At 34.3% G+C, this 23,237-nt stretch overlaps 2 protein-coding genes across 4 annotated transcripts; one reads left to right on the forward strand and one right to left on the reverse strand.

Annotated features, from left to right (window-relative positions):
- Positions 1–7,594: 7,594 nt before the first annotated feature.
- Positions 7,595–13,460, forward strand: LOC111296915 (26S proteasome non-ATPase regulatory subunit 12 homolog A-like). 2 transcript variants are annotated; one of them, XM_022891393.2, is made up of 11 exons: positions 7,595–7,675; positions 7,788–7,994; positions 10,166–10,273; positions 10,363–10,467; positions 10,555–10,611; positions 10,713–10,909; positions 11,983–12,082; positions 12,153–12,265; positions 12,373–12,526; positions 12,615–12,692; positions 12,848–13,460. In XM_022891393.2, exons 1-11 carry the CDS (start codon positions 7,658–7,660, stop codon positions 13,064–13,066), a joined length of 1,356 nt encoding a protein of 451 aa, XP_022747128.1. In that variant the 5' UTR covers positions 7,595–7,657; the 3' UTR covers positions 13,067–13,460. The 2 variants fall into 2 exon arrangements, with proteins under 2 accessions (XP_022747128.1, XP_022747129.1); XM_022891394.2 differs by having other exon boundaries at positions 7,797–7,994.
- A 745-nt stretch (positions 13,461–14,205) lies between these two features.
- LOC111296913 (histidine--tRNA ligase, cytoplasmic-like) lies at positions 14,206–23,014 on the reverse strand. Of its 2 annotated transcripts, XM_022891391.2 has the most exons (7): positions 21,946–23,014; positions 21,533–21,712; positions 21,088–21,345; positions 20,560–20,694; positions 19,652–19,939; positions 17,533–17,667; positions 14,206–14,818 (listed from the first exon to the last, which is right to left on the reverse strand). In XM_022891391.2, exons 1-7 carry the CDS (start codon positions 22,867–22,869, stop codon positions 14,519–14,521), a joined length of 2,220 nt encoding a protein of 739 aa, XP_022747126.2. In that variant the 5' UTR covers positions 22,870–23,014; the 3' UTR covers positions 14,206–14,518. The 2 variants fall into 2 exon arrangements, with proteins under 2 accessions (XP_022747126.2, XP_022747127.2); XM_022891392.2 differs by lacking the exon at positions 20,560–20,694.
- Positions 23,015–23,237: the final 223 nt, after the last annotated feature.

The raw sequence follows: 23,237 nt of genomic DNA on the forward strand, positions 1-23,237 counted from the left end.
AAAAATAGTTAATGATCTACAATGAGAGCAGTTTTGAAGTGAGGACTAAAGAACTAATATTGCAAAATATAAAAGATTAGTAAAAACCGAGAAACATTTACAAATCTAAAAAGAACCGATTTTCAAGAAAGGGTTTCTAACTCTAATATGCTATAATTTTCATGGATTCAAACTTAAAATTCCAAAAACAAGTTTTGAAAAATAGTAAAGGAACTAAAAGGTAAACTAACTTGAAGAACAAAAATTGAAAGAAGTTGCAAGAATTAATTAGAAAAAGCTAAAACAGAAATTGAAATTTGGTAGAAACTCACTGAGTCAACAAAAGAAAGAAATAGATCTAGAGCTTTATATTAAAAACGAACTTAAGCTGAGCTAAGGAATGATCAATCAACAAGTTTACTTCAAAATCAAACAAAAAAAAATCATAGTAAAATGAAACAAATACAGCTCTATGAACTAGCATCTTAAGATCTATGCAAAATAGAGGAAAACGAAACGACTTCAGTAAAAATCATTCAAACAGCCATCAAACTCATGAATTAAATTACAACAAAATGACAATAAGCAAGATAACAAGTAAATCTAAGAGTGCAAGGTTTAAAAGAAGTAACCAAATCACCTAGACAAGAGAAGATCCTAGCATTAAATTGGTTTTCATGTCTGGAACTACACAGCCACCTAATTCTAGCCAAAACTTGCAAGTATTAACTAGAACGATTAGGACTGAATTTAAAGCTAAAATTTTATTGGATTGTAGCCTAATGAGTTACGAAACTATGAAAAAAAAATTGGAGCCAAAACAAGCTAGAAATTAAGGATTTTCAATCAAATAACTAGAAAGAGGTTAGGTGCTTGAATTCAAATCCATATTTGAGATCAACAAGAAATCAAAGGCATTTGAGCAAGAAAATGTAAGAATTTGCAAGTTTCATTGTAAAAATCTCAAAGAACATGGAAAAACACTTTAGGAAACTAAACTGGCAATCAAATTCAATAAGGAAAATTGAAATCTAAGGTTGTTTAGCAAGAAGGAAAATAAAATTGCAAGAAAGGAAAATGCAAAAAACTAAAGAATAAAAAACTAAAATCCTAATCTAAAATCTTCCTAAAATGGCCAGCTCCCCTCTTATTTATAGGTAGGTGAGTGAAGTAAGCCTTAAAAAATCTCTCCAAAATATCTGGAAATGAGAGATCTTCTAGAGACTTCTTTGCTCCTTCCTTTATCCTCTGTGCATGGCTGGTTATAACTTCTCTGTTCTTCCTTGGTTGCAATCTTCCTTTCGTGTGTTTTACCATTCCAACAAGTCCAAATTATAGCCAATGAGAGCTCCCCAAAAAGACATGTCAGCAGCCACATTTGACCTTCTTCAAATCACCAAACGATGCCGCCAACTTCACATGCACATTTCACACCACAAGCTTTACTTCCTTAGGCACCTATTTTTTTGCTTCATCTTTGGCTGCCAAGAATTCAAGTTATTTAACAAAAAAATTTATCATTAAAATCAGTAAAAAAATTTTAAAAATAAAATAAAAAAATTATAGAAAAAAAAGACCAAAAAAACTCCCTCAATAGGTAGTGTAACTCAATGACACTAGTGTGACCTTCACTAATCTTTTTCCACCATAATTCCTTCAAATTATATCCAAATTGTCTAAATTTTCTCATTTTTTTAATTTTACCTATATATTAGAAAAATATGTATTTAAGAGTATTTTTATCATAATTTATAAAAAATAAACTAAAATATAAAATATATATATATATACTATAAATAAGCACAAAAATATTAAAATTTTAGTGCAATCACCTTAATGAATATTTCTTTCCCCGCCTTAGATAGAGACCGTCCACTCCAACTTTGGATTCGTGAATGGATTTTGTCCTTAATGCTTCAAAAGACTTTCCTTTTTTTCTTCCCTACTATTGATGGTAAGCCTAGATACTTCCCTAGGTTTGTAACCATTAGGACTCCAAACATCTGTTTTTGTTCCTCTCTCTATGTACTAGGTGTATTAGGACTTAAAAAAGGGCTGATTTATCAAACTTGACTCTCTGGCCTAAGCTTTCTTCATATAACTTTAGCATGCTCGTCAACTTTTCACTAACACTCTTGGTTGATTTAGCAAATAGTAAGTTGTCATCGATAAAAAAAGATGACTGAGTCTTGGACCAGATCTGCTTGCCCGTACTCTTTCAAAATCTTTATTAAATTGAACTCTATCAAGCAAGGCTAAAAGTCCTTTTGTACAAAACAAAAACAAATAAGGTGCTAGAGGATCACCTTACTAGAGACCTCTGCCTAGTTGGAAGCTGTTAGTTACTTTTCCATTAATAATAATAGAATAAGAAACAGATGAAGTGCGCTGTAGTATCAAAGAAATCCACCCCCTATAAAACCTAAATTTAGTCATCATCATCTCTATAAAAGACCATTCCACTTGATCATGTGTTTTACTCCTACCAAGTTTGAGAGCAAAACAACTATTCCTTCCTTTTCTTTTGTTCTTCGGACTATGTAATAGTTCATAGGCAATCAAGACATTATTAGTAATTAATCTACCAGGCACAAACGCACTCTGAAACTCACTAATGCATTTAGGAAGAATATGTTTCATTCTATTGACCACGACTTTGGAGATCAATTTATAGAGGACATTGCAAAGGCTAATGGGTTATAAATGGGTCATATTTTTTGGGTTTCTGAGCTTCGGGATCAGGACAATGTAGGTTTCATTCAGTAAATGAACAGATTGACTACCGTTAAGAATATTTAAACAAAATGAAATTATATCATCACCTATAATATGCCAATATTTTTGGTAAAAAAGAGTAAGCATACCGTCAGGCCCTGGAGATTTTGTTAGGTGCATCAGTTTGAGAGCAAACTTTATTTCATCTGGTTGGAATTTCACTAGCAAGAGTCTATTCATCTCGTCCATAACTCGACATTCCACAGCTTCAAGAATAGTACTAATGTTATGTGATTCATGGGATTCGAACATGCTCTTGAAATAGTTTGTTGCAATATTTTCTATGCATTCTTCATCTTCCCACCACACACCATAATCATCCTCTAAACTTGTAATTAAGTTCTTCCTTCTTCTATTAGTAACCTGAGCATGGAAAAAAACTTGTATTTTTGTCCCCTTCTCTCAGCCAGTCCACCTTTGCCCTTTGTCTCCAGCAGATTTCCTCCTTTACCAGCAGGTCATCAAGTTCTTTCCTAACAGCCCTTTCTTCCACCATAGTTTTCTCATTAGCAAGCATGTCATTCAACTTTTCTAGCCGTTCGGATGCTACTGTTATCTTCTTCCTAAAATTCCTAACGTGTTGATCATTCCATCTTTGCAACCTTCGGCTTACCATATGAAACTTGTTCCTTATAAGTTCCTGGCCATTACCACTCCACGCGTCCCTAATCACATCATCATAGCCTTCCTCCTTAGTCCATAGAGTTTCGAAGTGAAACCCTCTATTTTTGCTCCTATTGTTATCTCTTTGTTTGCTTCCCGTCGTGTATAAGAGTTGAAGGCAATGGTCTGACCTGAAATGTATTAAGTGTTTCACCAAGTAATAGGGATGGAGTTTGCTCAATTCTTTCGTTGTTGTCGCACAGTCTAACTTTTCTCGTACCAGGTTCAAGATGCTCCTTCCTCTGGTCCAAGTAAACCATGGTCCTTTGAAACCCAAATCAAACAGGTGACAAGCATTCAAAGCTTCTCAAAATGCTTCAATCTTGCTTTCTAGTCATATACTTCCTTCATTTTTCTCTTAAGTGTCTAAATTTCATTGAAATCCCCTAAACAAACCTAAGGTAGATAAGAATGGCTGGCTATTCCTTTTAGCACTTCCCATGAAACATTCCTCCTATTCGTATTTGGTTCCCCATAGAAACTAGTCAATCTTTACTTTTGCTGGTTGTTCTCTATATACTCCATAACAATATGATATTTAGAGCATGTTTCTAGTTGTAGCACTACTTCATCTTTCCATATTATAGTAAGTTCAACTCTTCTCCCATTGCAATCAACAATAAAGCAGTTCGACAAATTGCATCTTCTCCTGACTCTATCGAATTCAGCTATTGTAAGTTTCATCTCGCTTAGAAAGACTAACTCGAGATCTTGAATTTGGATGAGCTTTATCATAGCTCAAACTATCAATGGGTTCCCAAGCCCACCACAGTTCCAAGCTAATATTTTTACGGTCATAGACGAGACAGGGGTCAAGTCTCCGTCATTAAAAGTGTCTTCTGGTCTCCTACTCCCTTGACTCCTTTGAACATTTTCTCCACCATGTCAACTTCCATACTATCCACTTGTTCTGACAATTCCATATCCTTCCTCTTAGTTGGTCCCTTTACTTCTATAACTCTCTTAGGTGTCAACTGTAGGGCTCCTTTTTTCCACTTGCCATGCATTTTGTTGTTTTTGCATGCAACACATACTCCCTTATTTTATGCATGCTCGTGGGTCCTCTCTTGTATACATATCCCGTCTACTTCCTTTGGAAAAGGAATTGATGAAGCCCTGATCTCCTCTGTCCCCATGTTTACTTTTTTGCTAACTTCATCACAATAAAGGGTATGATTTCTTTCCATACTTTTTCCATCAAAACTTTCCTTAGTATTGTCATCACCTCCTCGCCTTATTAAATCCACCTTGTTTTCTTTCGAGATTTCTTCTGGCACTAAATGCTTTATGATAGATCCTTTTGAAATCCCCGAATATCCCGTTGTTTTGTCCTTGATTGCTGAGTTTCCTCCTTGACATTTCGTTGCTTCTATTCTAGTTGCCAAAATTTCAGCCCCTCCTGATTTGTCTCCTTTCAAAATGAGATGTTGTTTGCCTCATCAGCCATACTACTACCCCTTGCCATGGCCTGACTGCTCCTTTTTTCCTCGTCCTGCCATGTCCTCTAGTTTACCGCCATGAATTTTCCTTGTCCACCTAGATGGACTTTCGCCCCTCTTCATTTTATTGGTGATGCTCTAAACCAGTCACCACACTGTTTGACTTTTTCTTGTTTTCTAAAGTTGTACTCCTCTTTTTCCACCACACACTCCATGTTCGTGTGTCCAACCGACCACATTCATAGCAAAAATTTGGAAGCCTTTCATACTTCAATGTTCCCTACTATGGATCACCCTCGGTTGAACGACGTATCATTATTGCACTCCATAGAGGTTTGGTGATGTCCACTTCAACTCGAATTCTTATAAATCATCTCCATCCTTCTCCTTCCTTGTCTATGTCTATTCTTAAAATATTGTCTATTTTGCAGCCAAGTCGAATTGCCATCTCCTTTGTGTACCACCCTAGCGGCAGATCATATATTCTCACCCAAAAAGTTGCATGCTGGAACTTTTATCCGCTTGATCGCAACTGACCATCATACGATATTAGCAGCAGCAAGTGTTTATCGAACGACCACGGACTCCCTCGAGGACTCTAGACATATCCCCTATGGATGAAAACTTGAAAAAAAAAAAAAAAGATTCAGATTCGAACTTGTACCTCCACTTCTTTAGCAAGCCTCCAAACCACTTTGAAAGTTGCTATCAAGACATCTTTATTAAAATGGCGATTGGTTAACAGAGATCCAACCAGCCATGGTTTCTTTTCCTTTTGTCCTGCATCCTCATTTGCTTCATCCATTCTACACAGTTTTCTTCTTCCTCAATAAATTTAAGTTTTGTTCACAAATCTTCTAACTCCGATGTCATGATTAAAACACCTCTAAAAAAACCAAACAATGAAATAAAACAAGCAACAAATTGAAAAACAAAAAAACTGTAAGATAGAAAACTAAAACAAATCCCAAAGATCACTGGTGAGTTCTTGAGATGGAATGCCTTGCATGGAACAAGACTTAGGACTCCCGGTAACAGGAGACTTTTTCTACTATTAGTATATGGATGATATACACTATTAATACATCATAAGTCATCACATCATTTATTTATTTTAATATAATTAACTATTTAAATTTTAAAAATAATTATTTTTAAAAATTATAAAATTTTGAATTTATTAATAATGATGTGGCAATTCGTGATGCTTTGATAGTGTATATCACTATACATTAACAATGCATTAAATATAAATTATTTTATTATTATTAAGTATCCTGTGCTTCGATGCAAGAGGGTAATAAAGATGTACTGAACATATAAAAATGTTTAGATATTGAACAATGAAGAGGACAAGAAGATTTTCTTTGTTAATTTTTCATGATATATTATTATGTATAGTATTTCATATATTTTGACAGAAATTATCAAAATTAAGAAATACATATATAGTATTTTATTTATTACAATTGTAATTTCTTTGTTGATTTTTCATGCTAGATTATGAGTATTGTATTTTTATTAATCAATTGGTTTAATGTATAATTTTTTAATTTATTATGGATTATAAACTTTTTAAAAGTTTAAAGGTAGTAACAAAGTCAAATTCAACCTTAGCTGATATAATTCTATACTTTTTTTGCCACAATATAAATTTTTTTTGTTTATAGTTTGCCAAAAATATAATTAGATATCTTAATTAACCCTCAAATCAGTGATAATTGTCTAAAAATTATAGCTAAAATTTCTAATAAAAGTTTTAAATTCAACAGAAATAGCTTTAATATTATGGTATCCATACGATTTTGGAGGTAAACCTATTTATGGCCTCTAGCTATGTGATTATGTCACAGCAAACACTCTAAAAAAAAAGTAAATAGGATACTTTAATTCTATTAGACATAAAAAGAAAGATCATTGTGATATAAAAAAATTCACACCATATTTTTTTTATAAGACGTTTTTATAAGATAAAATCTTGAGATTAAAAAATCAAAATAAATAATACCTCATAAAGATATGAACCGTAACAGTTAAACTAATCTAGAACATCGAATGAATACATGTTCAAATCTTGAAACCACATGAGTATATGAGTATTGATCTGTGACAAATGATATCAGAGCAAGCCCTAGACCGTTTAACTCACGTCAAGTGCTTCGAGAGAGGTAGGTCATCACGAAAATGTCACGTAAAATGTTCCAAAAAAAGTAAGCATTGTACTCCAATCTCACATCCCATATGAAAATAGAGCACATTGAAGTATAAAAGGGTTTGCACTACTTTTATATTGTGAAACGTCTTTTGTGAAATAAACCCGTAATGTTAAAGAAATCAAATATGAGATGTCATATTAATACATGTCCAAGTTCTAAAATCGTGTAGACTTAGAGATTAAACCTCGATCCATTACACTTAAACTTTGAAATAAAATTTTAAAATACAAGTTAGAGATATTATTTAATTAATAAAAAATATTTTTATTTAATTTTAATATATTTTTAATTATTAAACTATTAATATAGAAATATTTTTATATTTTAATTATTTTTTAAATAACATCAAACTAAAATGTACAAATATTATCCGAATTGAAAACAAATAAATACGGATGTTTGGTTCATTTACCTTATCTTAATTTTTGTTTCTTGCGCAAAAAGAAACCGGACTTGCTTGAATTTAAAAACCAAAAAGCCGGTTCGGCTTTATAAGACTCTTCTTTTATCATTTTCAAAAATAAGCAAATTCGGAATTTCAGAGTTACTCATCTCTGTTTCCCTCTTTTGGTTTGGTTTTGTCATATGAAGGCTGAAGCAATGGTAAAACTTAACTTTCTACTAATTATTGTTTTACTCTTTTCTTTTCAGATCTGAAATCTCCATTTTCTTCTACTGCTTCAAGTTCTAACCCTTTTTTATTATTATTTGGGAGATTTTACAGGAGGGTAAAAATGGAAATTTGGAGGCGGCGATCGACCAGTTGCTTAATGTTGAGAAGCAGATGCGATTCGCAGGCGATGTCGCCGGAACCAAGAAAGCGGTCACTGAAATTTTGCAGCTGTGCTTTGAAGCTAAGGATTGGAAGTCTCTAAATGAACAGATCGTTAATTTGTCTAAAAAACGAGGTCAACTTAAGCAGGTAACAATTTTTTTTTTTTTTTTTTTTACGTTTTCTCTCTAATGAATTCAATTTATGATTTTATGCTTTTGAAATTGGATATTTAGGGTTTCTATGAATCTAGTTTGATTATTTGCATGCGATTGTGCTTTGAATTTGATTACTTTTAGGGTTCTTTTTTTCAATTGTTGGTGATCTGGTTCCTTTAAATGCTTCATTTGGTAGTTATAATCGCTATTTGAGGTCTGGGTTTGTCAAAATGTTTAGCACTCGTAGTTATATTTAGCTGAAGTTCATTGTTGTTGTGTGTTAAAGAATAATTTTGTTGCTTTTTTTTTTTTTTTTAATTATAATGAGTAGCGGATAGGCATAGGACTTGATATTCACACATGATTGGAAGAGAAAACTGCTTATATTTTTGTGAGCCTTCTTCAGTAGATGGCTCAGCTACTAACTCAAGTAAACGTTTACGTTTTATTGTTAATAGAGTTAAACCTGAAAAAAAAAAAAAAAAAAAGAGACAGTGCATGTTGCAGCTTTGATTTTCTCTATCCAGCTAGACTCGTGATGAGAGTTGTGATTAGTGACTGGTGATATACTGAGATGAAGGAAATAAGAGTTAATAAGAAGGGAACTAGTAAATGGGATTGTGAAATTCTTTATCAGTCTCTCGATAGTCATAACACTTAAAACAGGTAAAATCTCACGTATCTCTCTTTGTTTACCTCCTAGTCAGATTTGTTGCTTGAATTTGCACTTTCATTTTCTGTCTATTAACGTGAAAAATATATTTATGCTTATTTATATTGGACAATAATGTAGTAAGGAAACTTTTTTTTTGATAATTAGTAATAAGGAAGTTTATAGGCTAGCTCTAGTGTTTAAAGCCATTTTTATTTTCATATTCTGCACCCATTATTAGTTTGTAATTAGTATAATGGTTGTGCCTTTCCTTTATTATTTTACTCTTTTATCCATTCATTCTCTCTCTTTCTTTCTCTCTTCTACATATATATATATATATATATATAAATAGATCTTTTCTGTTTTCTTTTCCACCCTGTTCCTTTACTTCCAAAAACCTAATGCCTCTTTAGACCAGCCCTTCTGTTTTTTCATTCTCCCATTGGCTCACTCTTCAATCAATCATCACTGCCCAGCCTCCCAGGCTGCACTCTTACCAAATTCCTCCTTTCTTTCTTAGTCCTCAACCATCATTTAATGCCTCTTTAGACCAGCCCTTCTGTTTTTTCATTCTCCCATTGGCTCACTCTTCAATCAATCATCACTGCCCAGCCTCCCAGGCTGCACTCTTACCAAATTCCTCCTTTCTTTCTTAGTCCTCAACCATCATTTGCTCCTGTCAAGCTAGCAACCTCCCTTACAAAAGCCACACATCCCTCTATAAAGTTTCACTTTTTCCCCTCAATCAGTTCCACGGTTGAACCAAAAGGCTCAATGCACAACAATCCTAGAATTCATTGGTTGTTTTTCATTTCATTTTCTCTCTGTAATGTGGCTGAAATGCACTACCTTCCCTCATTCTTATTATTTTGTTGCAGTTCAACATTTAGCCACATTTACTAACGAAAACAAACCATACCAGAGTCTTAAAAAGAAAAAAGAAAACTCTTCTACCTTTCTTTTCAATTTTGTAAATCCCCAGAACAAATGTTTCTATTTCTATAGCTCTTTGGATGTATCTGGCAATGAACATTCCACAATTGAACAGATCTAAACAAATAAAATTTCATTTTGTCACCTCTAATATTTTCCTCATAGTTTCCGTTATTTTCCTCAGATTTATCTGATTCTTACTAATCTTAATCAGAAAAAGTAACTATTTTAACAGTTATAGATATCAAAGTTAGAACCATAGGATAAACTGAAATTATTAGGTAAAAAGCCTTAACTGAACCAAATTGAAATCACATCATGGATTGAACATTTGAGTAAAGTTTAGATCTTATTCTCAGCATCGAGCGTCCTAAATTTTGATTTTTTCCCCTCCTTTTTGTAGTATTGTAAAATAGAGTTGCCAGAAATTTTGACGTACTGCTACAGCCATTTGATTCAGTCTTCTCATATCCTTGTTAAAATTTTCTGTCTACTATGAGAACAACTCATAGGAGGTTATATTCTATCAGTGTTAATATTATTAATGGAGCTCTTTATTTATCTGCACTCTGCAGGCAGTGACTGCAATGGTTCAGCAAGCAATGCAATACATTGATGAGACACCAGATATTGAAACTCGTATAGAGCTCATCAAGACCCTGAATAGTGTGTCTGCTGGAAAGGTGAATCTCTGTGTTACAATCTCTGGTTATTTTATGTGATCTGTTTATTTTTGCAACCTTTTGTCTAAACTAACTTATTTCCTATGTAGATTTATGTTGAAATTGAGAGAGCAAGATTGATCAAGAAACTTGCAAAGATTAAAGAAGAACAAGGTCTTATTGCTGAAGCTGCAGATTTAATGCAGGAAGTTGCAGTAAGTTTCCTTTATAAGAAAATGATAGCTTTTGTGGATCTTTCCATTTATCCCCTTTTGCTCATATCTGATTGGCTTGAACTGCAGGTGGAAACTTTTGGTGCCATGGCAAAAACTGAGAAAATTGCCTTCATTCTTGAACAGGTATTTGATCATTGCCTTTTTTTAAAAAAAATATTATTGTATCTTTTAGATTAAGATTTCAATAATAATTATGTCAACTTGTCAATAATTAAACATTACAGGTTCGCCTTTGCTTAGATCGCCAGGATTATGTTCGTGCTCAAATTCTTTCAAGGAAGATTAGCTCTAGAGCATTTGATGCTGATACTTCAAAGGAAAAGAAGAAACCTAAAGAAGGGGACAATGTTGTAGAGGAGCCTCCTGCTGATATACCTTCACTATTGGAGTTGAAGCAAATCTACTATGAACTAATGATACGGTATTTGGCCCCCCTTTGCTCTGTATCTTCCATTGTCTGTGCTCAATTTTCTTGTGACCTTCTTGATTGAGTTTTGCTAATTGTTATTATGAGGTTTAAAGGTTCTTGAACAATTTTTATTTCCTTCTCTTAGAATGGCATTAATTTGATGTAAATACTAGTCAGACAAGTATGTCTGCTTTCTAAGCACAATCTCAGAACCTAATGCCATGACTGTTAAGATCCTTATTCCTTTTTTTTTTTTTTTGGGTGGGGGGGCGGGTGGGTGAGGGAGGTTGGGTGAAGGTGGGGGTTGGGAAACCTATTTTTTATTTTGGAAAAAGATATTGCTATGTGGAAACTCTTTTCTCAACTTGGTTTTTCTGTGTGGTTGTCTTATCAAATATCCAACATACTTCCAAGTAATTGGAATAGTTGGAATGTGCTTTACTTGTGTTGGAAATTTGATCTTTATATAAGTTGAATATTTGAGTGGTCTCCTTAAGTTACATGCACCTTCCATCCAATGCTTGTAAGTATCCTGATGTGAGTTGTTAATAGAAAAGACCTCAAGTTAAATTGCTTCATATGGCATTTCTTTTGAAGATGATATCTACAAAAGAGTACAGTGAATGTTTCTTTCTGTTGGTTGTTTTTTCACATATATTGAATGGTGGAAGGTTTGATCCTTATTTTACAACATGAGGGGAAAAAAAAATTCTTCTACTGTTTTTGGGCTAGAAATCCATATCTTTCATGGAAACTTAAGCCTGGAGATAAATTCAATTAACATAGCCTATGGTTATTTGAAAAGTAGATCCTAAAAATTCTCAAACTGATATTGGATGTAAAAGAGTTATTTGTCGGTTATTCGATGTAGGACTAAGAATCATGGTGTTTTCCTTGGGTTTTGTAGTTGAACTGACCTACCATTATACTAAGCAACTTAAAAATAAATGTTAGCCATCCCCATTTCACTATAAAGACCCAACCAACAGCAAAGTTGTTAAACGTTAAATCAGTTTTGTGAACCGTCTTCTTTGCTAATATGTGGGTGGATCTATCTTACTCATCAGTTTTCCTTATCTCTGTAGGTATTACTTTCATGACAATGACTACCTTGAAATTTGCCGATGCTATAAGGCAATATATGAGATTCCATCCATCAGGGAAAACCCATCTCAGTGGATACCGGTAAAAGCACATCTCAATTTAGACCCTGTTGAAGTTCAGTTGAGCTGTTCTCATAAATATTTACTTGCAGGTCTTGAGAAAAATCTGTTGGTACTTAATCCTGGCCCCACATGATCCAATGCAATCAAGCCTTCTTAATTCCACATTGGAGGATAAGAATCTTTCTGAGATTCCAAAATTTAGGTTCGTCTTTGGTGAATTTAGTACTTGAGAATATGTCAAGCTCTAGGTAGGTTGTTTATCACATGTTGTGTTATCTTAGACTACATTTGTTTAATCTTCTGTCATAGGTTGCTGTTGAAACAGTTAGTTACAATGGAAGTTATCCAGTGGACATCCCTTTGGAATTCTTATAAGGATGAATTTGAGAATGAAAGGAACATGCTTGGAGGCTCTTTGGCTGACAAAGCTGCAGAAGATTTGAGACACAGGATTATTGAGCATGTATATTTGCCAACCTCCTGTTATATGATTCTGTTCACTCATTAATTTCTTACCAATTTCTCACTGCAACCAATTTGATGCTTTTCAGAATATCCTTGTTGTTTCAAAGTACTACTCAAAGATTACCTTGAAGAGACTTGCTGAGTTGTTGTGTCTGACTATCCAGGTTTGATTGCTTATGTGTTTTCCCCCCTTCTATCTTTGTTCACGACAAATCTTGTCGGTACTTACCTAGACCTTTGTTTGAAATGCAAAATAAAAAGATTCACATGCTACCATGCTGTTTCCATCCTGATTAATTAACTGATCCTTTCAATCCAGGAAGCTGAGAAGCATCTTTCTGAAATGGTTGTATCCAAGGCACTGGTGGCAAAGATTGACAGACCAATGGGAATAGTCTGTTTCCAGGTAGCAAAGGATAGCAATGAAGTTCTCAACTCATGGGCTGTGAACTTGGAAAAACTTCTTGATCTTGTCGAGAAGAGTTGCCACCAAATACACAAAGAAACCATGGTTCACAAAGCTGCTCTAAAAGCATGAGAATGATGATATTCACCAATTGTAGGTAGTGGCCTCTCTTTGTCACATTTTACTTCATGTCTTTACGCAATGCAAACAGAAGCGGTAATCGCATATTAACATTTCTTTCAAATGATGGCTTTTTTCATTATCTGGACGTTTGGCCAAGTTGAACTGTGTTTTTCAATGCAAAGAAGTGGCCTAATTGCTGGTGAAGTATGTGTTGGGTTTGCTGCCTTTCATTGGAAGTTCTCACTTTGGTTGTTCAAACCTTTCTGTAACTGAAAGATAGATAGTAACCATAGAAAACCGAAATGGTGCTGTTTCTATAGCAGTGGGAGGAAAACAATGAGGTTCCCTTGTTATTTTGGATTCTTATTCATTATTTACGATTTCGCATTTTTAACATGGTTAACCAAGTCTATTCTGCTTGTATTCTTGCTTCATTTTCCCGTCGGTGAGTGAATTAGCAGCTTGATGATTTCCATAATTTGGAAGACTTCATCAAGCTCCAAATAAAAAATAATAACTATTTAGATCTAAATCACTAACTTTCATCAATAAAGTTTGTAGCTAATGATAAGTGACTTGAACTCGACAACATAAATGACATTAATTTTTAATTGAAGACTTGCTTGGGTACGAGGTCTACTTTGGGAGAGACTATAGTGGGTTGTACGGTGTTATTTAGAGCCGGGGGAATTTCATCAGAGGCCGAGGAAGGATGCCCCAAGCTTATTGCTTGGGCCAAAACAATAACAATATAAAGCCTTTTCATCTGGACTTGAAAACAGCCGAAGTAGGCCTATTGTAGCAACCATCAAACATCCTTAAAAGCATAGGAAATCCACAGCTATATATTGCCACTTAGCACAAGGGATAAGATTGGAAAAAAAAAAAAAAAAACTAAAACAGGATAACATAGGAGACAATTTATACTTTGGTCTGCAAGGAAAAACGTAAGGAAGCAACGAACTGGGTTTGCAGCCTTCCATGTTGCATTTGAAAATCCCAAATGTGAAATTTCATGCCATTTTGATAGCTTTTTACAATTGACCATTCTGACGTTTCATAAGAAAGTAGGAAGGAGAACATAACAAGTAAGCAATGACATCATTGTTGCTATCAACTATAAATAGCTTTTAGCCTCAAGCAGTAGATTACTGAACCACCAATACAACCACATTAATTATTTCAACTAGAACAAACTTTCATATTTCTTACACCAAAACGAGATTTGCTTCATTATGAGGGTTTGAAGAAAGGATACTATTTTCAGAAAGCATCCATGATGGGCCGAACCAAACAGCCTCTATATGGTAAAATCATGGAACCTTTTCTCACTTTCACATAAAATTAAGACCATATTCCCCACAACATATTCATTTGCCATAACTCCTAAAGTATATGTATGTTCAGAAATAAAAACATTAAGAAAATTTTACGTGTTAGATCGGAAAGGAGGGAGACTTTTCATGGGTTCAACCGCTGCTGTAGTTCCTCAACAAGTTTATTTCTAGGAATCACTTCCTCATTGGTGGTCTCAATGTTCTTCAACTTCACAATCCCTTCATTCAGCTCTCGCTCACCCACAATAATCATCCATGGAATCTTTGAGTCTATAGCATATTCAATGTGCTTCATCATCTTTTTATGGACCTTGTATTCTGCTTTAATATCTACATCCCAAAGCTCACTAACCAGCTCTGCAGCTACAGAGAGTTTATCACCCAGAACAGCCACCAATACTTGGGTTTCTGTGGCTCGGACTGTCTGCCAACGGTCACCAAAAAAAGTACATTAGTCCCTAGCACAACATATGAGTGCTCACAGAATTCATAGTTATTATAATCATTATTACTAAGAGAAGATATAATTATGACAATCATTCTGTTTTCAAAGCATTCCACATAGTCAGAGTGGAATCACAACTTGAGTCCACAGGACTGTAAATTTATAAGGAATCAGAATAAATAATTCATCTAACACAAAGTTTAGGGAAAGGGAAAAGCAGAAAGGAAAGATGGTAGGAAGAAGACAGTCGACCATAAAACTCTGACACATTTGTCTATGAAAAAAGAAGGCCAAAGAGGAAAGCAAATCCCATGTAACCTGTGCAAAGTAAAATGATACATGGAACTAAAAGAAAATCTTTCAGCACAGCTCTCAATCAGAGAAATTAACATAATTGACTGTTGTTCAAATAGTTGAGAGAAATGTCCAGGTAAGGAAAAAAGACCACATATTATAAAGCTGCATGACATAATGCATAAACAAGTGAGTATGCAAAATTTAGATTTCTTTATTTCCAAGATGATAGATTCAGCACAGAATGTGGAAAAATATAACAAAGAAAAGGATGCAGGCAGTCAGTTTGAATTCCTATCATTACCCAGGATAACTAGTTAACTACACAAGTTAATTCAAGCTTGACCCCCGAAGTGCTAGACCTACATGACCAGTCAGACTTTGGGTAAGGCAGTCTGAAGGAGTAAACAGAGGTTGTACCCATTTAATTAGTCTTTTATCCATATTTGGTGGGCTTTACCAGCAGATGTGTGAACTTATGATTGATCCCCAAAAACTTATTTTGATATGAAATGACAAAATTATCCTTGCAATACAAGAGTAACCTCACCATCTGATCATTAAGACTAGAAGGATAAATTTCCAACCTTATCATTCTTTTGACATAACAATTAAAGCCTCCGCCCAGTCAATATTTTTCACAATTTGAAATTATCATACACTTGAACATACTACCTATCAAAATTAGATGAACGTATTATTTATAAGAATAGATAAATTAAATCTTTTTTCCTTGATATGTATAATTCCTACCAGTAATCACCAATGCACTTTTGAAACTTAAAAGGAACAAGCAACATTGAGAGGGAGGGTGACTTAAAAAAAGTCTGGCGTGTACACAGGTCCCTCACAAGTCCCTCTACTATAGTAAAAATAGTAATTTAGTCCCTCTAACTCAAATTTGAGCAATTTAATCTTTCTATTCACAAATTTGAAAATAATTGAGGACAATTCTTAATCCCATCCAATAATTGTGCAAATTATGCTAACATTGCATTGATGTGTAATATTTTTGCAGACAAGTCAATGATGTGTATACATTATTTTTTATGTGGACATGGATTTTTAAAGCAAAATAAAATTTGAAATTATCTTTTTTATTATTTTTATTTGACTTTCTTTTTATTTACTTTTTTCTCTCCTTTTTTTTCCAATCGTTTTCTCTTCGTTTTCCCTTTCTCAATCAATTTCATCCTCTCCGCTACCTTGCTTCCATTGGCACCAGACTGGCTCATCAGCCAACCGATCAAGGCTGGTGAGCCATTGAGAGTCAGATCTGGTAAAAAGCAGCTTTCTTCAGCCCTACGCAACCCCTTTCTCTTTCTCTCTCTTTCTCCCTCTTCTTTCTTGCTTCCTTTCCCCTACCCAGTGGTTCTTTCTTGCTTTTGCCTTCTTTCCTAGAAAGAAAGGCCTCTCAAAAATAACTCTTAATCTCCAAAAGCAAAAAGGACAAATAATTAATATCAAGAAAATGATAAAAGTGTTGACTATGCAGAGCTATTAAGAGAATGGAACAGTAGTAATAGCTAGGGTGAGGGAGAGGTTGTTAGCACCAAGGTCACCCTGTCATTTTCATTGTCTCACCTTTTCTTCAACTGTCAACATTTTAGCAGATTTTATTTTGAGATCAGCTCTTTGGGTTCCTATTATTTCTGTATTTTAAGTGTTTCTTATCAGAACTCTTCTATGTACATATCTTGGAGTTCGTTTATGATTCTTCATTCTTTTATTAATACTTATTCTTTTCGCTTATTGGAGTTTTTTATGGAGGCTGTGTGTGCCCATTGTTTTAATGCTTGCAAGCAGGTAATTGCTATAAGAATAAGATATATGGCTAAAATGCTTAAACCATTATGAAAAGACAATTGTTTTGACTTTATCGAACAAGAAAAGAATAATAAAAAATACATTGTTTTGATCTGATCAAACAAGAAAGAGAAAATTAAGAAAGAAAATGAGAGAAAAAGGTGAATAAAAAATAGTAAAATAAAAATGAAAAAAAAGATAATTACAAAATATCAAACTTTAATTTTTATTAAAAAATTGAGGTCAGCATAAAAAATACTATATAAAATACACATTATTCATTTGTTAACAAAAGTACTACACATCAACACCACATCAGCATAATTAATGCACTTATTGAATGGTGTTAGCAATTGTCCTCAATTGTTTCCAAAGTAAAAGTACTAGGATTAAATTGCTCAAGTTTGAGGTAGAGGGACTAAATCACTCTTTTCATTATGGTGGAGGGACTTGTGAGGTACTTTGACTGACATAACTCATGCTTACACACAGCTACAAAGGCCATGAAATAAAATTTTCAAATACAAATTTGCACTCAATATGACAGATAGATTCTATGGATATATGCTAAACAAGATAGGAATAAAAATCACCTGGTTCTGTGCTTTCTCTTCCATTATAGTCAATACTCGCTCAATCCCAAGACTCATACCAACAGCTGGAACCTGCTTTGTGCCAAAATTTCCTATCAGATTGTCGTAACGTCCACCAGCACCAATTGAACCAACCTGAATATGAAAAGAAGTCAATCATATCATTCAAGGGGCAGCTAAACAACCAACACAATAAAAGAAGAGAGTTATTCCATCACAATAATAATGTAGGTGCCATATTTTACGGATGAATTGTGATAAAGTGAGATGAGATCATATCATCCACTTGCTCGTCTTTCTATAACATTTTTCAGCTAAAAATTACATGTTACTAAAGGTCAAGTTATGAGTGACATTCTTGCAAGTTTTGGACAAATGGTAGTTAGGTAGGCTTTATTTTCCATGGGCTTAAAACCCAGGTTGATGAAGCATATATATAACGGTGTTCAAAATTCGATTTTAACCAAATTAACAAACCAGACCAAATTAATTCAATTAAACAGTCAGCTACCGAATTAATTTTGGTTGATTTGCGAAAATAATTTTGTACAAATTTCAGTTTTCGGTTAATTTGGTTCAAAAATCGAACAATTATTCCAAATATAATAGAATGAACCTGCCCTAATTTCTTTTTATTTTTTTTTTCTGCCTCCCTTTAGTCCTTCACACACAGTACATATACATTCCCATTCAATTCACCAACTTTTAGATTACCCACATCATCAAAGAAGAAACTTACAGCTCATCATTCAAATCAAAAACATTTTGCTTCAAATTATTCCCTTTATTTTCCTCAATATCTTGGTTGGCAAAACCTTATCTTCGTCAAGTTTCACCTACAAAAGCTAGATCCTAAGCCCCCTCCATCTCTTACAAAGCCCTAGCTTCAAAAAGGTTCCTTTTTCTTTTTTTGGCTAACAAAATCATATTACTCGAATCATACCAAAACAGAACAAGTAAACAAGCCCCATTGCAGCAGAGTTGTATCAAAACCGGAAAGTGGATCACGAACCTTACCACAATGCAGCAGAGTGAACAGAATCTTAGCCATATTGCAATATCAAAATAGAAAGCTGGGAGATCATTGCCACGGCATTTCAAATTTAGGTTATTATTGGGGTTTTGGAGAAAGAGAGACTGGGGATTTTTTTTTTCTAATTTAAGGTATGGAGCTTTACGATATTAAGGCTTATTGGTTAACCAAAAAATTAACTACACCAACCGAATTAAATTCGGTTGGTTAGTTTTTGAAACTAATAAATTCGGTTTGATTAATGAAAATAAAATAAACTAAACGGTTCAAAATTAACCGATCTGACTGAATGAACACCCTTGTGTATATATATATATATATATATATATATATATATATACATATATGTATGTATTTCTTCATAGAGGTTTTATTGATTTGGAATTTAGGTTTTGATTATTGAGATTTGACTTATACAACTGAGATTTTCAGACTATTTTCTTGAATGTTATTATTCTGGGTTGTTACTTATTTGTTCTACATCACCCAGCCTCAGTCCTAGTTTATGATGCATGATTTTAAAGCCCCTAAAACTAATAACTGATAGATCAGCCAAGTAATATGTTACATGGCATGGCTTTGCAAGTTTCACCTTGGCTTATGTAGGGCCTGCCCCAAATGCTATGTGCACAACAAATTTTACAACAGATTGCTACTATTAAAAGAACCTACTTCCAAATGTTAGAAGCTATTAAAAGAAAATAACAGGGAAACTAGGCTATATCACAACAACAGAGGCACACAAATTTACAGCATATGAATCATTACAGCTCAGTGAGTTTAATAGATAAATGCTCACACAAGCAGGGAACCAAAGCCACTACCATGCAGAGGAAAAGACTCAATATGTGCAAAGTGCCCCTCAAACCAGTAAGTCAAATCTATCAAACAGCAAATCTATGTCATTTATATCATTCCAAACTCCAAAATTCTAAAAAAGGTATCATAGAAGTTCACACTTTAGCAATACGGTTAGAGCCCACCATAAAGCTCTTAACACAAATCAAAAGAAGCATAGTATAGAATTCACGTGAGAGATATATAGGCAAAACATTTTAATAACCCTGAGATAGAAATAATATTTACCTGTACTCCTCCTTTGAAAGCGGCTTCAAATATGACTCCAGTATAGTAGTCAAGACCTCTGGCAAGACTCAAATCAAAAACCACTTTCTCTATGCACCTTGATTTATCCAGAGCTTCAAATAAAACTGACAAGTCACCTAATGCTTCTTTGGAGGCATCGTGTTTAAGAAGCTCACTACCCTCAATTCCTCCCATAATCTTTGATAATAATTCTAAAGGAGGTCCTCTTATCTTCACAAAAGTTCCAATTTTATCTGCTGTCTCAACAGATAACCCTTTTTCTTCCACCTATCAAGTAATAATTTGAAATATATAATAATTCAAAATGAAACCATCATCTAAGACAATGCTAACTCAAAATCAAGATACATGCAACATAAATCATTTATCCAGTAATATAAAAAGAAAAATTTGACAAATTTCTAATTTTCCAACTACGCACTTTCCGGTAGAACATAATAAGTGCATAAATGAAAACCACATCCACACAGCCACAGGATTATGCTTTAGGTAATTGGCACACTTCTTCTAGCCTCGGCAAGGCAGAACATAAGATTCATGAATGAACATTGAACAAAAGAGCTAGCATGCAAAGCTTAGAAATATTCAAACTTTTGACAGCAATTAAACAGACAAATTCTTGCATCCAATTATGAGTGATCAACATTGAATGTATTAACATACATTATTGAGAAATGCCTATACCCAATCAACTATATTTGCGAAAATGAGTATTGAATCAATAAGTGTCAAAATTTTGTTACAAATTTTTTATAGGAATAATAACACTTAGTATGATATAAATTTATATATCAATGTTAAATAATTGAACAGTGGTATATTTATGCTGTTTTTTTAAGAGCTGTAGATAGCGGCACAAAGATTTAGAGGCTGTGGTTGGTCCTCACCATTTCCTTTTTAACTTGCTCAAAGGGTTGTTTATCTAGCTTGTCAATACTTGAACAAATAGTTCTAAATTTTGCTGGTGGCACACCACAGATTTCCAGCACTCCATCAAGCAACTTACGGTGATTCAATTTTATCTGTCAAAAGCAAATAAAAGGAAATTAACCAAGTTGGAAGCACTTTAAGCAATCTTTAGAACCACAAGATAACAGTAAAGAGGCCAAAAGCATAATGCCACAAATATGCCTGGATAATGTGCCTTTGCCATCAAGACTTACACTATCTAGAGAAAATGAATTCCTACATTTAACCAACTGTACAGAAATTGAAAATATGAAACATCAAATATAACTGCCAGGCTATTATGCTATTAAGGAGTTAGTATAATGCAAAATGTCAAATTCACGTATAACAGCCATTATAGGAGCATCTGACTAAATAGCAAGTTTAGTATCACAATCCAACAACATGAGAGGTCACATTAGTTACATCAAGAAACTAAATATTCCATACCACTAAAGACGATTTACCTCATAGTCGCCAATATTTAGTCCGTTGAGTACTTCAGACAAAATTCTAACAACCTCAAAGTCTGGTCCCATCTTTTCATATTGGCCAGCAATATCAAAATCACATTGATAAAATTCTCGATATCTCCCTTTAGACGGGTTATCCCTTCTCCAAACCTTATCTATGTGGTATCTTTTAAATGATGTGAGACCGTTCATGGCCACATACCGAGAAAATGGAACAGTTAAGTCATATCTTAGAGAACAAAGCTCTCCACCCTGTAAACAGATATTAACAAACAGTCAGTGGTAGTAACTACATAAACCATATTTGTCATTTCTCTTAATGGAACAGCCATAATCAACAAATTTCTAGATCACTGATCAGAAAATTTTTCTAAATAAAAAGTAAATGCCCAAAAGAAAATATGACTTCATTTGACCGAACCAATGCTAACTTACTAACCTGATCTGCAAGATCATAGATCAACTTCGAATCCTCCCCATATTTACCAGTAAGGGTCTCCTTCAATTCAAAAGCAGGAGTATCCAGGGCTGTGGCACAATGCCTCTCGAAAACCTTTGTTATAACAGAAAATGCTTTCTTTCTTATCGCCATTTGCACTTTAGCAAAATCACGAGTACCCTAAAACCAAAAGCTAAGAACACTTAACACTCTACTGAAGAATAAGGCATAAGATGATAGCATTATAATGATATGGATCTTCTTTTTTTTTTTTTTTCCCTTTTCTTGATGTTTATGATATCAATAAAAACAAACCAACCAACAAGCAACTGCTCTACTTCTAGTTTTAAACAATACTTTTAACAATTATGGCTGAAGGTAAAAGTAAACAAGAATTATGGTTTAGCTTTTACCTTAGGAGTCTTGGGGATTCTTCTACTTTCATTGCTCTCCAAAACCTCCTTCACCTTCTTCAAAAAACCATCGAACTCCGGACTTTTCGGATCCAAAAATGATAATAGCTCCTCCACTACTTTCTCTAACCCCTCTCCTTTACTCATCACCCTATCCTTAAGCACCTCCACAATAACACTAGTTCCCTTACCCAAAAAAACCTTCTTCTTCCTCTTCCTTTCTGCTTTTACATTCCCTCCATCAGCCTCTCCTCCTTTTCCACCACTCTTCTCATTCAAAACCTCCGCTCCTTCAAGAACAAAAAATGCGGTGACAGCCTCCCAGGCAACAATTTTCCACACAATCCCCAAAATCAAATCCACCTCCTTCACCAACTTTACGTAATCTTTCTCCAGCCCTGCTTCCACAGCCAGTTTTATCCCATTTCTCAAACTTTCCTCACTTAAACAATCCTTTTCAAAAATGTCCTTTACACCCTCGAACCCAACTGAACCCAAATTCAATCTCACTCTTTCCAAACTACTCTCCCCAAGATTCCTTAACTCAAACCCCAAATGTAAAACTTTTCCCCCGAACTTCTCATCCCAATTCGTAACCACCCCAATAACAGAATGCAAACTCTTAACCGCTTCCCTCACATTTCCATTAAAGATAGGAATCTTAGAAAACGAATTAATGTTAACTTTACCATCTCCGTTGTTAGAACTTGCTACCAATTTGGAGCCGTTGAGTAAAACTTTGATGTCGCTAGCGACTCCGATGTCGTCTTTGGCGACGGACCCATCCCCGGAATCGCTTAAGTCGAAGGCTGATAAGTTGGCCCTCGCGGCCTCGCAGGAGAGGGCGGCAACTGCAACGGCGATGGTGGATAGAGCCGAGGAGCTTTGGTCTAAAAGCTTGCATGTTTCGAGTAACGATGACATGGCGAATCCGCCTAGGTTTACGCCCCTGCCTATGGGGTTTTGAGAAAGTAGAGTGAAATAGCGACCAAAATGGAGAGCTTGATGTAAGTTAGGAGAGAGGAAGCCCGCTGTTAGCGTTTAATTTGGATTTTGGGAATTGGATTCCGGTGGAATATATATTTTTTTTTTTATAAATACGTTGAAAGTAAACTTTATTTTGAGAAAGTAGAGTGAATAGCGACAAAAATGGACAGCTTGATGTAAGTTAGGAGAGAGGAAGCCCGCTGTTAGCGTTTAATTTGGATTTTGGGAATTGGATTCCGGTGGAATTTTTTTTTTTTTTTTTTTTATAAATACGTTGAAAGTAAATTTTATTTTGAGAAAGTAGA

This window comes from Durio zibethinus, chromosome 12 (genome assembly GCF_047325235.1).
Source record: "Durio zibethinus cultivar Kanyao isolate XHJ-2024 chromosome 12, ASM4732523v1, whole genome shotgun sequence".
In the NCBI taxonomy this organism is placed as follows: Eukaryota; Viridiplantae; Streptophyta; class Magnoliopsida; order Malvales; family Malvaceae; genus Durio; species Durio zibethinus.

What these genes read in the sequence shown, in the direction of transcription:
- LOC111296913 (XM_022891391.2), bottom strand. Translation starts at nt 22,869, where the DNA reads ATGTCATCGTTACTCGAAACATGCAAGCTTTTAGACCAAAGCTCCTCG. An exon ending in TCTATGATCTTGCAGATCAG is followed by an intron (nt 21,346 to 21,532) that starts GTTAGTAAGTTA and finishes ATCTGTTTACAG; the next exon opens with GGTGGAGAGCTTTGTTCTCT. An exon ending in CTTTCAAAGGAGGAGTACAG is followed by an intron (nt 17,668 to 19,651) that starts GTAAATATTATT and finishes TTTCATATTCAG; the next exon opens with GTTGGTTCAATTGGTGCTGG.
- LOC111296915 (XM_022891393.2), top strand. An exon ending in AACGAGGTCAACTTAAGCAG is followed by an intron (nt 7,995 to 10,165) that starts GTAACAATTTTT and finishes TGCACTCTGCAG; the next exon opens with GCAGTGACTGCAATGGTTCA. An exon ending in TCTGAGATTCCAAAATTTAG is followed by an intron (nt 12,266 to 12,372) that starts GTTCGTCTTTGG and finishes CTTCTGTCATAG; the next exon opens with GTTGCTGTTGAAACAGTTAG.